Raw genomic sequence first — 16,558 nt, forward strand, 5'->3', positions numbered from 1 at the left:
ATTCCTTCCTTAGTCCACTCTACCATACAATAAAGGACCATCTCTTCTTTGCTTTGTCCCTTCCTAGAGGGCATTGCATCCCAATGTGCAGTTGTTAACCCCAGGGGCTGTTCTGGGGCTATCTCTGGTTATTCACTCCCTTTCTCGTTTTTAGAGCCTCTCTGGGGGCCCCATAACCTTGAGCCTCTCTTGGGACCCTTTGAGCCTCTCTGGGGGCTCGTTGAGCCTCTCTGGGGGCTCCTTGAGCCAGAGGTCTTCCTCTTCCCCTGACCCACGGTGACCAGTGTCTCACAGCACTCGCTTTGTCCCTTCACTGGCCGAGCCCCTCGCGGGGCGGTGGGAGCGCAGACAGAAGGACTCCTCGATGGCTCCATGATAATATTGCGTCTCTCTCACTCGCTTTCACTCAGACACTGTCGTGTCCACCCAGCCGAACGATACTCACAGCCCGCTGCTCTTGTCTGGATCTTCGTGCCCTGGAATTGCAGGTGATTTAAAGTGCAGTTCTCAGGGAGCTCAATCCCTTGCTTGCTTTCTTTACCAGGTTTGTGGTGCCGTTAGCTCCTGGGCTATTGGCTTCTACGGGCCACAAAAGTGGGGTGCCCCCTGCAGTAGCCTCAGTCCGAGAGATCCCAGGGCATCAGGTCGGCGTCACCTAATTGATATAAAATTTCAATAGTCAATCTGGATTTTATTTCTATTTCTTTTATTTTAACGAAAGTAAGCCAGCAGCGCTGGGTGGCCGGGGAGTCACTGCTCTACTCACGGCACACACCACTTACAAGTTCACTAAAGTATATATACTGCTTTTAAGCCTACAAAGTATTTTCCAATGTGCTCAGTTAGTCCAAATCAGCAAATATCAATAAGCTGGGATCCACAGTTTCATAATCTTTCCAGGTGGTCGTTGATTCCTGTCCTTCTTGTGGTCATCTGGAGGGAGGCCTTTCACTAGTGTCTGCTACATGATTTTGTCAAGTGCATCAAGCTTTTTTTATACATAAGCATTTAGTTGCTTTGTTGCAATATCTCTTAGCTTTACGACAACTACCTACATTTTATTCCAAGCATCAGTCATCTTGGTACCTCATTTCTTTTACTCTACTATACTTCTTTGATTTCAATGCTTTATTTGGCTATTTGGTCAGAAAGTTCCAAAATCTTTCTTAGTGTCTATTTTCAACACAGCAGATAGAAACATTTGCTGATTCCATTGACAATTGACATGAATCACAAAAACATTTGTCACAGAATCAGGGCAGGATGAGCCCTGGGAGCCCCAAAAGCCCCTCAGCATGCCTGAGCAGGAACCCGGGAGCGGGGAATGCCCAGGACCCACAGGTCCCCCAGCAGCTCTGAGAAGAGGGACCCCCATAACCCCAAAGTAAGGACATTGGAAACAGGGAACTGCTAGGAGAGTGTTTTTGGACTGAATGAATTTTTGGAGGTATTTCTGGCCATCAGATACCCAGTGACTTCTAGAGATGGACTTGGCCAGTGGACCATCAAAGCCAATGCACTCACATCTTGTTTTTCCCCAAATCAGGATTTCCCATTCCCAAACCTTTTCTGGATGGAGGAGAAGGCTGTGAGGAAGCGGAAGGTGCTCCAGGACACTGAGGCAGGTGCGGCAGGTGAGGAAGAAGTCACTGCCCCTTTCTCCCTCTCTCCTGCTCCATCTCCCAGCACAGCCCCCGGCTGCAGGACAACCCTGCTGCCAACGCTGTCCTGCTGGGGATGGATTGGGGGGATCTCCTTCTCCTTCCCTCTGGCATGGAAGCAAATCCCATCCTCTCCTTGTCCTTCCTCCCGCAGACAAGGAGCTGAGGATGGAGAGCAGGGAGGACAAATCCCCAAAGCAGAACCTCGTGGAAGAGGCCGTTTTGAGCGGCTGCACAGCACAGGAATCCAATGGGGAGGAAAAGCCCCGGAGATCCCGCAGGAGGAGGGGCTCCAAAGCCAGCCCAGGGTGCTCTGAGGGGGAAAGACCCACCCTGTGCCAGGAAGGCAGCCAGAGATCTGACCAGAGCTCTGAGGTGGTGGTCCATGAGCAGCGTGATGATGGCAAGAAGCCCCACCAGTGCTTGGAATGTGGGAAGAGTTTCCTCAGGAGGTACCTTCTGGTCTGCCACCAGAGGATTCACACTGGGGAACGGCCCTATGAGTGTGGGGAATGTGGGAAGAGCTTCAGGATCAGCACCCACCTGATGAACCACCAGAGGATCCACACTGGGGAACAGCCCCACGAGTGTGGGGAATGTGGACAGAGGTTCAAGATCAGCTCCCACCTGATCGTCCACCGAAGGATCCACACCGGGGAACGGCCCTATGAGTGTGGGGAATGTGGGATGAGCTTCAGGATCAGCTCCCACCTGATCAACCACCAGAGTACCCACACAGGGGAACGGCCCCATGAGTGTGGGGAATGTGGGAAGAGCTTCAAGATGAGCTCCCACCTGATCTGCCACCAGAGGATCCACACCAATGAACGGCCCTATAAATGTGGAGAATGTGGGAAAGGCTTCAGGAGGAACTCCAGCCTGAAACTCCACCAGATGACCCACACTGGGATACGACCCTACGTGTGTGGGGAATGTGGGAAGAGCTTCCGTGACAGCTCTCGCCTGATCATCCACCAGACAATGCACACTGGGGAAGGCCCCTACACGTGCTCAGAATGTGGGAAGAGCTTCATGGAGAACTCCAGCCTGATTATGCACCAGAGGATCCACACCAGGGAGAGGCCCTACGAGTGTGGGGAATGTGGGAAAAGCTTCATCCAGAGATGTCATCTGGTTTTCCACCAGAGGATCCACACTGGGGAGAGGCCCTGTAAGTGCAGGGAATGTGGGAAAAGCTTCAGTGCGCCCTCCACCCTGATTGCCCACCAGAGGATCCACACTGGGGAGAGGCCCTACAAGTGTGAGGAATGTGGGAAAAGCTTCAGCCAGAGGTCCGGCCTGATTGCCCACCACAGGATCCACACTGGGGAGAAGCACTATGAGTGTCCTGAGTGTGGGGAGAGGTTTCAGAGCAGATACCGTCTCCTCAAGCATCAGCAGATTCACACAGAATAGAGGCCCTTCCCCTGCCCCGACTGCGGGAAGGGCTTTAAGAAGAACTCCACCCTCGTCACCCACCAGCGGATCCACACTGGGGAGAGGCCCTAACAGAGTCCCAGGTGTGGGAAGAGCTTCTCCCAGAACGCTGCCATGACCCAGCACCAAGAGAGGCAGCAGTAAGGGAAGCCCTACAAGTGCCCCGTGTGTGGGAAGAGCTTTGAGCGCTGCTCCAACTCCATCCCCCAGTGGAGGACCCCCACTGAATGGTCCACAGTGACCCTCGTTGGACAGAGACTTGGTGATCCATGGTCCTGGTGATCCATGTTAGAACGACACCTGGCTAGTGATCTCCACATCTTCCTGGCTCCCCTTGGACACTTGGACACAGCCAGAGAAAGTTGCATTGGCATGCAAACCGACATCAGAATTTCATAGGGGACAGCACATTTTTTTACTTTCGACCCCAAAAATATCTCACCTTTTGCATCCAGTTGTTTCTTCGGGTGGCATCAAGGAATACTGGATGGTGTTGGAGGTCTTTTCCAACCTAAATCATTCCATGATTCTAATTCTCTCTGGCCCATAGGCATCTTTCACAGCCAAATGGTGATGGACTAGAGCAAAAACCCAAGATTTTGGAGACAATGGAGTGGAAATTCCTCTAGAAAAGGTTCTTTCTACCCACCCAGGCACATGGATACTCAGCCAGCATGGGCACGTAAATCCTTTTATTTTGGCCTTGATTTTCCTTCATTTTTCTTCATTCCTTCACCCAACACTGGGGTAAAAATAAAGACATTCAACTAAAACTCAGATGGTGACACTGGGGGACATGGGTGGGGATGGGGATGGGGACATGGACAAGGACATGGGTGCAGTCATGGCAGTAGGTGGCAATATTGGGCATGGAGGGGGTGTCACAGGTATAGATGGTGACATGGGGCTGTATGGCCATGGATGAGGACATGGGGACAAATCCCTGGGTTGACATGTCCATACCATGAGGTGTCCCATGACCAAGGAAAACACATCCCCACCACCACCACAATACTGTCCCGTTCATGCTCCCGTTTATTCCCTGCTCCTCCCCTGGCTGTGACACCTCCCTTGGGGGATGTCCCCATGTCCTGGTGACCCGTGTCCCTCAGGCCACTCCCAGCAGTGGCTCCGGCAGCAGCCAGAGCCCGTCCTCGGCACGCAGGATCAGCTCGGGCTTGTGGCACGGGGGTGGCCTCGCCGTGTCCCTCTGCAGCACGAAGCGGGACAGTGTCAGTGCCACTACCACCTTCATCTCAGCCATGGCAAAGCTCTGCCCGATGCAGTTCCTGCCACCACATCCCCACTGTGAGTGTCACCCCACTGTGAACCCAGCCAGGGATGGGGGTGGCACTTGGGGACACTCCTGTTCCCCCTCCACCACATACCTGGGGCCAGCAGAGAAGGGGATATAGGACACTGGGAACCATCCCTTGCTGTTCTCTGGGCTGAACCTCAGAGGATTGAACACCTGGGGTGACACCGGCACAGTCACACTGAGGGGACACAGCTGTCACCACCATGGTGACAAGGACGCCTCATAGGGTGGCCCTACCTCAGGCTCAGGCCAGAGGTCTGGGTTGTGGTAGGTCCCGTAGATGCTCATCGGGCAGATGACCCTGGGTGGGATGGGAATGGCCACTTTAGGGACAGCAGATGAGGGTGGCTGGTGACACTGGGGACACCCTGGCCATGCCATACCCTTGGGGATGACACGGCCATCACGCAGGGGGATGTCCTCGGTGCAGCGCCGGGACACAGCAGTGACAGGAGGGTGCAGCCGCAGGCTCTCCTTGATGCACATGGTGGTGAAGGGCAGCTGGGATAGGTCCTCCCTGGGGACAAGCGAGGGTGGCACCGTGTCCCCGAGCCACATAACCAGGGGTGGCCCTGGGGACATCTCACCATTCAATGTCCGTAGTGTCCCAGCCAGCCAGGAGCTCCTGGACCTCCTGGCGGCATCGCTCCTGGTGCTCAGGGTGGCTGGCCAGGTTGCAGAAGAGCCATGTCAGGCCACTGGCTATGATGTCATGACCTGTGGGGACATTGGGTGAGTGAGGGGACACTGGAGTGGCTCCTCCCCAGTGGCCCCTGGGAGCTCGTGCTCACCCTCAAACATGAAGGTGTCAGCCTCAGCCATGATGTCCTCGTCCGACAGGGTGTGGCCGTTCTCATCCTGCCGGGGCGAGATGAGCCATGGGCCACCTGGGGCCACCAGTCTACGGCCAAATCCATCCATGGCCACCACTCTTCCCCCATAGCCACCACCCTATGGGCACCACCATCCCACTGGCCACCAGCTCTATGGTCAATGCTGGCCATGGCCACCACTGTTCCCCTGTGGCCACCAGTCTATGCCCAAGTCCCTCATGGCCACCAGCATCCTCCTGGCCTCTATGGCCAACCCTTTCATGGCCACCACCATCCCCTTGACCACTGTCCCCCCATGGCCACCACCCTATGGTCATCATCATCTCCCCATGGCCACAGCCACCCTCTTGACCACTTCCATGTCCCCATGGCCACCAGTCAGCCCCACCTTGGTGAGCAGCAGGAGGTCGATGAAGTCCATGCTGCGTCCCCGGTGGCTGTCCAGCCAGGCCTGGTGGCCCAGGCAGGGGAGTGCCTGGCGCCGGCGCTGCACCACATCAGCAGTGAAGGCCTGGACAGTGGCACAGGCTCAGGCAAAGCGCCGGCCATCAGAGGAGAGGCTGTAGAGCCACCACGGGTGGAGAAGTGGCTGGAGCTGGCGCCAGGCCACCAATGAGCTCAGCTCCAGGATGGCCTGGATGTACTCGCTGGGCCATGGGTCCTCATGGAACCAAGAGGAGACTGCCAACCTGTGGGGTTTCATAGAACCATCCACTGTGATCCCTCAGGGCCTCATGGTTCCCAGGAATCATTGTGACACTGCAGGACTGAATGGAACCAAGGGGACATTGTGACACTGTGGAGTTCATGGAGCTGAGGGGATGCTGTCACACTGGTGCCTAAAGATGCTCAGGGGCCATTGTGACCCTGTGGCTTGTGGAAACAAGGGGACACTGTGACACTGTGGGGTCTCAGGTAACCCAGGGGCCCTTGTGACACAGTGAGGCCAGATGGAAGCAAGGATCCATTGGGATACCTCAGGGCCTTGTGGTGTCCAGGGGTCCTTGTGACATTGTGGGACCTCTTGGAGCCAAAGGGGCCCTGGGATTCTGTGGGGCCTCATGGAGCCAAAAAGGCCCTGGGATTCTGTGGGGCCTCATGGAACCAAAGGGGCCCTGGTGACACAGTGGCTGCTCGGAGATGTCTGTGGCTAGCCCTGTCTCCTGGCCTGTGCCAAGAGTGGCCACTCCCTATCTGCCCTTTGGGCCGGTTTGGCTGGTGCTACAAGCAGGGCTGCTTGTCTCCCAGAAGCAGCAGGCTGCTCTGTGCCGCTACTGATGTCCCGAGCCGAGGAATCCAGAGTGAAGGAAAGAGAGGGATCACTTGTGTAGGTTCCCAAGAGGCTTTAATATCTGAGAGGGTCCAGGGACAAGTGACAGCAAATCCAGGGTTACAACAGCTGAAGTACGGGGGAGCGAACATGGGGAGGATGCAAACCAGGCCCAATAGAGGGAACCTGGGGAGGAGCACAGGGCGGGGTACACACTATGACAACCAAAGGGGAACAGCAGGGGAGGAGAGTAGACTGAGCACACCAATAGGTATTCGAGGGATACAAGATGGACACAGAAGATTCTAGAGATAAAGGTGGGGTTTCTGTAATGGACGAGGGAGGAGGGCAGGGTTTCCCTGAGTGGCAGGGAAGGATCTGGAATAAGGGGTAGGTCTTGAGGTAGATGGACAGGGGGATGGGAAGGTACATCTCTGGGCAAACCAGTGTGCATGGGAAACAACCAGAACAAACTACTTTTGCTTATAACACCACCCTTTCATAACAAAGGAGGTTACTACCACACCCTGGGACTCTGTGGGGCCTCCTGGAACCAAGGGCACTCAGAGACACTGCGGGGCCTCCTGGTTCTCAGTCTCTTCTGACACTTGTGTCCATCTACAGAAACACAAAACTGGGCAGCTTGAGCCTGCTGATCCAGAATATTCCCACCTCCATGGGAGGACGTTCCTGCCATCTGTGCTGATGTGTGTTCCCTCCACTCCCCGGGGAAATCCTTTATGAGCTCCTTTATTGCTGCGGTTAATCCCTGCTTCCCTTCTGTTGAGATGGGATACTGATTTACCCTGATGGGTGGGATTCCCAGTTTCATTTTCTCTTCTATGCGGGTTATGACCAGGAGACCACAACCTCCCTCTTCTGCCCAGGCTTTACAGTCTATTTTTCATCCTCCAATTTTAGCACCATCAATTTCGCCACCATCTGTCGTTCCTGTGGGATTATCCCTATTCCTAGTTGCACCTTTAAGTCCTGGCCTAATAAATTATATTCTAATTTGGGCATATATAACAAATCCATACATCCTCCTCTCGAATTTCCTTTAACAGTAACTTGCTCTATTACTGACACTTCCAGTGGCTCATTACTAGCGCCCCTTACTTTACACATCTCTTTACCTGACTGACATCCTTTGGGGACTCTTGAAACATATGATCTATCAGCCCCAGTATCAACTAAAAATTCAAATTCTTTCCCCTGGGGACCTATTTCCAAGTTTATCAAGGGCTCTATCTTATGATTCTCCATTTTCCCTAGGGGATAGAGCCCCTGACACCCCTAATTGTCACTTGCTCCAATGCGGTTTCTCTGTACAGCCTTCTCCGTTTCTAGCAATCCTTCCTGAAATGACCCTCTTTCCCACAGTGGAAACACTTCCCCTCCCAGGGGTCCTTATTCTGTTCCCAGGTCTCTTCCTTTCTCCGTTTCTCCGTTCCCTTTTGTTCCTCCCTTTCCTTATCCTGGCTGTCTCTGGCCTCTGCCATCATAATCCTTGCCTTTGATTTCATCTTCTCTTCTTTCCTCCTCAAATACACTTTCTACGCTTCCCGCAATAATTCGCTCAAGCCCTTTTCCTGCCAATCCTCCATCTTCTCCAACTTCCTTTTGATATCATTCCATGGTTGGTCCAAAAGATGGTGCATGCCTGACCAATCACTCTGGAATACTGGGATCTCATTGCTTGGTTAGTTTACCAATCATAGGTCTGTATTGATGCCATCATTTCAAGGGGTTAACTTTCTAGAAAATTCCCTCACCCAGTTCTCACTACCCCCTCTAGTGGGCACACACTCATACTACATTTAACTTCGTAACTTATTACATAACATAGGTAGAACAATCTATTATATTAATTAACAATTTTGAATGAAATTGCATCATTAACAATTCATAACCCTGCCTATGAAAGCCAGCTTTATACTTATAACAAGCTGACGCTGGCAGTCCTCTCTTCCCCTCTTTCTGCTCCAGGGCACCACCCCTCAACGGCGCCTCGGTCTCACGGCTTTATGTTGATGCGCTTTACAGGGAAACCAGCGGCCCCCATGCAGACTGCATCTTCCACCATCGCTGGATCAGCAACCCCCGCGGTCTACAAGACCTCTGCAGAGCTAAGTCTGCCCTGACCCTGGCAGAGCCACGTGGACTGTGCCCAGAGCTGGCGCTGCCTCTACTGGGGTAGCAAGCACCGGGAGGCACTGTGCCAGGTCTGTGCTGGCCACTGTCCGCACAGACCAGCCCCCGCACACACGGCTGCCTCCTGATGCTGTGGTGTCAGCCCCACGGTGCCAGGTACTCTTTTACCAGGCCAGTCCTGCCGGGCTCTACTGCGTGGCGTCTCCAAGCCACCATGGGCAGCCACGTGCACGCAGCCCCTGCAGTCCCTCCACCCAAGACACCCACCCCCACTCTGGGGCTCCATGTGGAGCCTTACACCATCTCCCTTTGTGTGAGCTGACCAGAACCCCGCCGCGGGTCCCAGTCTTGGCACAACATGGTCTCCCCACTCCCAAGTCTTTACAAATCTTTCAATCTCACACATCCCACTGGCGATGGGGTCCCTGCTTTTCTCCTTTTTACATGCCCCACCTGCAGCATTTCTGCCTCTCTTCTAAATGCATCCCGCCAGCGATAGTGTCTCCCCCTTTCTTCTCTCATGCGTCCTGCCTTAAATATCTAACCACCTGACCTCAAGGAAGACTTTTCCTACCAATCAAGACTTCCTTAGGAAACACGCTGCTTCAATATCAATTAGAAAATGATGTTCTTTGGCCTCTTATGAAAAGAAAACTAATGAGAGAAAATCTTGAAAATGGGGGGAAAAAATAATTTGAGGTAATTGCTCATTGAAATATTTTTCATTAATTCCACTCCTGAAAAAATTAATTCTAGAAGACAATTCTGGTAGAGGTGCAGGTCCTTTGGCCTTTGTGCACTCTGAGGAGCCCCATGGGAGATTTGGTGCCAAGTCCATGAGACTCAGTTCCTCAAAGAAGATGTTACAAATGTTCAAGAAAAGGAAGTCCAAAGAAAAGGATGAACACACATTCCAGGGCCCAAGATAATGTTCTCCTCCCCACTGGATTTTTGCCCTGGTCAGATGGGACTGTCTGAGGGTGAGGGAGACTTCCTGAGCAATCCTTTGCTCTCTGGGTGCTGATCAGCTTGATGCCCAGAGAGGCTCCCTGGAACAGAGGCTGGGCAGAGTTAAAGGAATAAAATAGGGATTTATTAAAATGCCTTCAAAGGATTCACCTTGGGCAGTGCAAGAGCCCGGCCAAGGCTACACTCAAGATGGATAACCAGTCAAGAGTTTTCACACTTTTATAAGGTTTGGTTTAAATATTGGGGTTAATTGTCCAATTATGGTTATGCAGTCCCATTTTCCCAGTTTGCTCAACTCAATTCGCTGTTGTTTGCACTTTTTGGGCCTGAAGCTGCAACCATGTCCTTGGTTGTGGGGCTGGAAAAGGATTGATTTCTCTGATTACACTGAAGAAAACTTGCTAATACTCTGTATGAAGTCTAGAGTTACATAATAATGCAGTACAGAATCTGGAAAATATGAAAGCTAAAACTGAAGACATCAGCCTCTTCCATGTTCCCTTGGTTCCATGGGGACCCACAGTGTCACAATGGCTCCTCTGTGACACTACGGGTTCCACAGTGTCACCTGGTGCCCTTGGTTCCATGGCAGTTTCCCAATGGTCTCCTTTGATTCCATGAGGTCCCCACAGTGTCACAATGGCTGCTTGTTTCCATGAGGTTCCCCAATGTCACCATGGTGTCCTTGGACCCACATTGTCACAACTGACCCATGGTTCCATGAGGTTCCCCAGTGTCACCGTGGTGTCCTTGGACCCACATTCACAACTGACCCATGGTTCCATGAGGTTCTCCGGTGTCAACCCGGTGTCACCCCGGTGACCGGTGGTCACTGTCAAAGTCTGGATGAGATCAGTGTCCTGAGACACCTTGGGATGAGCTGTCAGTCACACAGTGGGGACAGCACTAACCCAGCCCTGATTGCCCGAGCAATCCCAAGTCCCACCTGGGGAGAGGTCCACAAAGGCCCAGAGGCTTAAAAACATGGAGCACCAGGTCAGCCCCTAGTAGGGACTCTGCCTTCTCCTGGGGTTTGTGTCCCACCCACACTGGAACCCTAGGAGCTGTTAGTCATATGCATGTCTTTCTAAAGAGCTTCTGTCTTTCTGTCTCTCTTTCTTCCCCTTCTAATGCTCTTTATATGGAACATTTTTGGGTATCTCAATAACTTAAATGTTTAAAGGTTTCCAGATTAAATGGACTGAGTGAATTAGGTTACTGCTATGATAAGTGTTTTATGTTGAATTGCATGTTGCATTAAATCCTTTGCCACAGTTCCTTGGTTTTTTGTACTTTGCCAGTAAAATTTTGTGTCATTTTGACCTCTTGAGAGTATCTTGGTGTTTCTCCTGTGCACCAAAATCGAATAAAGGAGCCTTTGGTTACCCCCAGCATTTCAGTGATCTGGGGTGTCACAGCCCTGCAGGCTCACAATGGCCTCTTGTTTCCATGAGGCCCCACAGTGTCACACTGGCCACTTGGTTCCATGGCCCCAGCAGTGTCACAATGATCCCCTTGCCTCCACAACTTCCCACATTATCACACTGGCCCCTTGGTCCCATGGCCCCAGCAGTGCGACAATGATCCCCTTGGCTCCACAACTTCCCACAGTGTCACACTGGCCCCTTGGTTCCATGGCCCCAGCAGTGCCACAATGATCCCCTTGGTTCCATGAGGCCCATGAGGTCCCAGCAGTGCCACAATGATCCCCTTGGTTCCATGAGGCCCCACAGTGTCACACTGGCCCCTTGGTCCCATGGCCCCAGCAGTGCCACAATGATCCCCTTGGTCCCATGGCCCCAGCAGTGCCAAAATGATCCCCTTGGTCCCATGGCCCCAGCAGTGCCACAATGATCCCATCGGTTCCATGAGGCCCCACAGTGTCGCACTGGCCCCTTGGTTCCCTGAGGATCTGGAGTCTCCCGGGATTGATGCCATTTGTCCTTGCTGCCCCTGCCCCACAAAGAGCCCCGAGCCACCCGTGAGGGACAGGCCCTGCTGGCCCAGGCTGGGCTCAGGGCTTGGCCTTTCTGCTTCCTGCAGCCAAGCCAGGCCTTGCTCAGCATTGCAGTTCCCTGCCCAGAGCCTTGGGCTCCCTGCAATCCTGGCCTCAAGGATCTGCTCTCAGCAGTCCCTGGGGAGCCTTTGGCACTCCCTGCCCTCACTGGGGCCCAGCCATGCTCCAAGGGACTTGGAGTTTTGCTGCTGATCCTTGAGCAGCTTCTTCATCCTTCTCTCAGTGCCTGAGGGTCCTGGACCCAGTCCCAAATCCACCATGGGGACCATGAAAATACAGAAAGCCCTCAGGAGCTTTTTGTCTCCCTTCAATTGTCTTCGAGTCTCCAGGGCTTGTGCAGTGATTGGAGTAATTTTGGAGTTCTCTTCAGCAGGAAGATTTCAAAGTGCACCTCATGATTTTTGGTTTTAATCAAGGGAATATGTTTCTACTTTTCTCTTCATTGAAGAGGTGACAGAAGCATTCCTCAGGTGATCTTGATGCTGAATGTCTCCTTAGGAGGTCTGGGCACACAGAAGATTGAGCCCCTTTTGGGTTGAGCCTGTTTGGACAACCTGCTCCTCACTCCCAGCCTCACCATGTCTGACATCGCCCACCTGGGACTGACATCCCAAAATATTAAAAAAAAAAAAGTAATTTATTCTTTGTTTTAAATATTTATTAATTAAATGTGTTAATTGTATTCATTTCTTACTTGTAATAATATTTTTCATTCTTATTACCTAATTTTATATTTATATAAAAAATCTGTACATACATAACCAATAAAATTAATGTTCATTGTTTCTAAGTATCGCAATTCCCTTCATTCGCTAATTAACCTCTATTGGTTATTGATTTCTCCCTCTTTATGCTAGTTCGCCCTATATTTAGTCCTTCTGTCATCTTTTTAATCATCTTTCTCTCACATAGGGTTCACGGGAGCACTTCAGGTTGCACGGAGACAATTGTGGGGCACATTTGGGGCAGTTCTGGGTCTGGGTCTGGAATTCAGAGAGAACTTGAGGGTCGGGAGGACACTTGGGGGATCCGGTTGTAATGGACAGGGCCAGGAGACCAGCTCCTTTAAGAAGGCCTTAATTAAGAAGAGCTCTTGGGTGGGGAACCCGAGGGGTCGCGCACACCGCCACCGCTCCCACAGGACAATGCTGAGGAGGAGGGTGCCAAGACTGGGGCTGAGGGCTGGCTCAGGGGTTGTGTTTTGGTGGCTGATAGGAGAATTAATTCACAACAAAACACCAGAGGTTTATGTCCAAAAGGAGACAGAGGAGTTCTTTGACTTCATTCGAATAAAGGAGAGGCCATGGGGCATTTCCCTGGGATCTCTCAAATTTTTGGAGCATGCAGCCTCCTTTTTATCCCAATTTCCTGGCTGCATTTCCCTTCTCTCTTTCCCCATTTCTGAGGTACCTGAGAGGTTCAGACTTCCCAGCATGCCTGATACTAGAGATTTTCCTCTAAAGTATAACCCTCCCTTTTAATTTTTAATTCTTATGGAATTTGGGCGTTTTCTTCCGCACTGTTTCTTTCATCTATCAATGTCTAATTTCATTTATCAGCAAACCTAAAGTTTATTTGTAAAAGCAAATATCTTTTTCTATTCATCAATCCGTGGAATCTTGCCCACTGTTTCTTTTATCTCCCAGTGCTGCTTTTATCTACCCACAGCAGACCCACAGCTTGTTTGTAAAGACAAATCCGCTATTCCTCTCAATCTTTCTTTTTTAATTTTTTTAATATTTGTCTTTACAAACTTAAGTTATCATTGACTTAATTTTTTGTTCTTGGGTCCTTTTTGGTTTTGCAATTATTTGCAGAGACATTAATTTCTGTCTTTTTGTAGCTATCTCTGAATTAGTAGGCATGGCTATTACCTGTATCTCTTTGATTACATGTTGAATAAATTGTACTAAGCAAGGGATTATGCATGGTAAAAAGGTTAGAGTTGCTACAGTACATATGAGGAAGAACATGTTTCATTTTTATTTCTACTTTTTTTATGTTTGGACCGGTACATGAGCTAACTATTTTATTCTTTTTATTATCTGTTTTATCACTTTTTCATTGTCATCTATTTGTAATCCTTCCCATTGTTTCTTTTACCTCCCAGTGCTGGTTTTATCTACCAGCAGACCCACCGCTGATGTAAAGACAAATCCGCTGTTGCTCTCCGTGGCCAATGGCCATGGAGATGACAAATGATCTCCAAGTCACGTGCCTGGGGCTCTGCAGCTCCTGATGGCTCTGGTGGCAGGTAAGCACTTATCAGCAGGACATCAGAACCTGCCAGGAGAGCCCATCCCATCAGGGCAGCAGTGAATGGACCCCGGGAGCAGAATCCTGCCCAGGCTGGGGGCACCCCAAGGTAAAGGACTGAGTCTCCCTGTCAACTTGTTACCAAAAACTGGCAAAATAAAACTCCCTGACACCAATGTAGCATTAAGAAGCAGCATTCTTTATTCAGCCAGATGCACAAGGGGTGTCTCCTCTAAAGTACTGTGAATGCTGAGTACAGGAAAGCTCCTGTTTATAAATGTATTTTAGAGACATGCTCCTTGATTTTCCTGGAATAAACATCTAAGTGATAATCATCTCCCTGTAATCACTAACATATGTTCCCTCTCCTTTGGGCAGGTGGTCTCTTTGGTGGTTCCTAGTGGTTGGTGACCCCAAAGTCAGACCTGACTGCCCAGTGAACTGGTACTGCTTCCCAAATTAGGAGAAAAGTTGGCATAACGGGGCTGGTTACTTGACCATTCTTCTTGGTTAATGTTTAACATGCTCCTGCAGAGTAAGCACTGAGTGGTTTCAGAGGCTCCAGGGTTTTTGAAGAGTGAGCATTGCATTAACCCATCAGGTGCCAACAGTTCCTCCTCTGGCAACAAACTGGCAAAGGAGAGCTCTGCAGCCCAGGGGACACAGCAAGCCCAGGGAAAGGAGTCTGGGCACTGACTCATCTGACCCTCAGGGAACTCCCCCAGGAGGATCCAGGGCAGCCCCAAGCCCCTCTGGCAGCCCTGGCACAAGGCAGGCACCTCTGAGCCCCCTCCATGGCCCCGCAGAGCCTGTGTGGGAGGGAGCAGTGCAGGAGCACCATCAGCTGCCTCTGCTCTGGGCCCCGACTCTTCCTTGTGGTTGTCGCCAAAGTACCCCAAAGGGAGGCACCAACATTGCCTGGCAACAGGACCCAAACCATTCTTTAGGAAGGTGTTTATGGGCAGTCTCCACACCCAGCTATTTTATTTGTGGGGTTCCCAGATAAAGGAAGGAATGATGAGTCTGACTCCAAGTTCTCAGAAGGCTAATTTATTATTTATGATACTATATTAAAGAATACTAAACTAAACTATACCACAGAATACAGAAAGGATACTTACAGAAGGCTAAAAAGATAATAATGAAACTCGTGACTCTCTCTCCAGAGTCCAACACAGCTTGGCCCCAACTGGCCAATGAGTCAAAACAATTCACGTGAAACCAATGAAACAACCACCTGTTGGTAAACAATGTCCAAGCACATTCCAAAGCAGCAAAACACAGGAGAAACAAATGAGATGATATTGTTTTCCTTTTTCTCTGAGGCTTCTCAGCTTCCCAGGAGAAAAATCCTGGGTGAAGGGATTTTTCAGAAAATATGACTGTAACACCCAGCAGCTCCCTTTTCCAGTACCAAAGGTCTGATTTCCTATTTCCCACTGTGGGCTGCTGATGGATTCAGGCTCCTCCCTGTACTCCTGCTGTGTCCCCAGTGCCTTTGGGCCAGAGGAGTTTCACAGTGGCCCTGCAGCTGGGAGTGGTGTGACACTGACCCTGACCAGCTCCAGCACCCCGAGTTCTATTGGCATTGGGAGCGATGGCAAAGCACAGAAATCCTTTCACACTGTGGCCTTGAACCCTTGAAATAACAGGGTTTGGTTTCTCCTGAAGGGAAATCTTAGTGAATCCTGTCAAACTGATCATTGGATTCCTGTGTTCCACAGCAGTTTTCTTTAACTGTCCCTTCACTGACTCCGTTACTACTCAGAGCCCATTGACAGAGTTCTGCCACCCCACAGGGTGGGCCCTCCAAGGGAATCCCATTCCTCTCAGCATTAGTTGAGAATATTTCCAACAATTAGTTACAATGAGTATTTTGGCTGCTTTGATCTTTACGTTTTCTAAGAATTTTATGACCAATCCCTGGGTGAAAGTTAAGAGGTCTTTCTGGTCATCTTGGAGCCAACTGCTGCCTTTCTTACATGTCTTAAGTATTTTTCTGCACTGCAATGTATAGATTGGTGCTCTCTAGTATTTCTCTCATCATTTTTTGGGAACTATTACTTGTCCAGAAGGGGTGACTGCCCATGCACCAGGGTGAAGTCTAGCTTATGATGCTTCACTTAACTGACAATCCTTTGCACCATATTCTAGCCTAACAGCTGCTACACTGATCTCTTGCTGTGGAACCAAAATGTGGATGCCTTTTTCTGCAGCCTCTTTAGCTGCCCTGTCAGCCAAGTAATTTCCCTATTTTGGCCCTATTTTACTTGTCTGGTGTGTTCTACAGTGCAGAATTGCAACTTCAGCTGGTTTTTGTACCGCTTCCAGCAGGTGTAATATTTGTGTGCTGTGTTTGATTGATGAACCTCGTGCTGATAACAAACCTATCTCTCGAGACTGTCCCATGGGCAAGCACTACACCAAAAGTGTAGTTAGAATCCATCCAGATGATCAATTTCTTTCTTTCTCAGTTCCCACGCCCAGTTGAGAGCAACCAGTTTGGTCTTCTGCGCTGGAACACCTGATGTTAGAGCCTTGGATTTAACTCCTTTGTTCAGCCTAGTCACTGCAAACCCAGAGGTGTTTTCCCTTGTGAACAAAGCTACTTCTGTCCATGTATAGCTCCCAGTCTGGGTTCTC

At 50.7% G+C, this 16,558-nt stretch overlaps 2 protein-coding genes across 2 annotated transcripts; one reads left to right on the forward strand and one right to left on the reverse strand.

Annotated features, from left to right (window-relative positions):
- The first annotated feature begins 497 nt into the window (after window positions 1-497).
- Window positions 498-3,857, forward strand: LOC121357897 (zinc finger protein OZF-like). The gene is made up of 2 exons (XM_041475595.1): window positions 498-1,634; window positions 1,816-3,857. Exons 1-2 carry the CDS (start codon window positions 1,574-1,576, stop codon window positions 3,075-3,077), a joined length of 1,323 nt encoding a protein of 440 aa, XP_041331529.1. The 5' UTR covers window positions 498-1,573; the 3' UTR covers window positions 3,078-3,857.
- A 349-nt stretch (window positions 3,858-4,206) lies between these two features.
- LOC121357895 (cytochrome P450 4F4-like) lies at window positions 4,207-8,605 on the reverse strand. The gene is given in 8 exon segments (XM_041475593.1): window positions 4,207-4,387; window positions 4,487-4,569; window positions 4,654-4,717; window positions 4,784-4,933; window positions 5,004-5,133; window positions 5,208-5,274; window positions 5,638-5,938; window positions 8,541-8,605. Coding segments are annotated over 8 exon segments (1,041 nt in total).
- Window positions 8,606-16,558: the final 7,953 nt, after the last annotated feature.

This window comes from Pyrgilauda ruficollis, unplaced genomic scaffold, assembly GCF_017590135.1.
Source record: "Pyrgilauda ruficollis isolate IOZ18807 unplaced genomic scaffold, ASM1759013v1 scaffold357, whole genome shotgun sequence".
Taxonomy (NCBI): domain Eukaryota; kingdom Metazoa; phylum Chordata; class Aves; order Passeriformes; family Passeridae; genus Pyrgilauda; species Pyrgilauda ruficollis.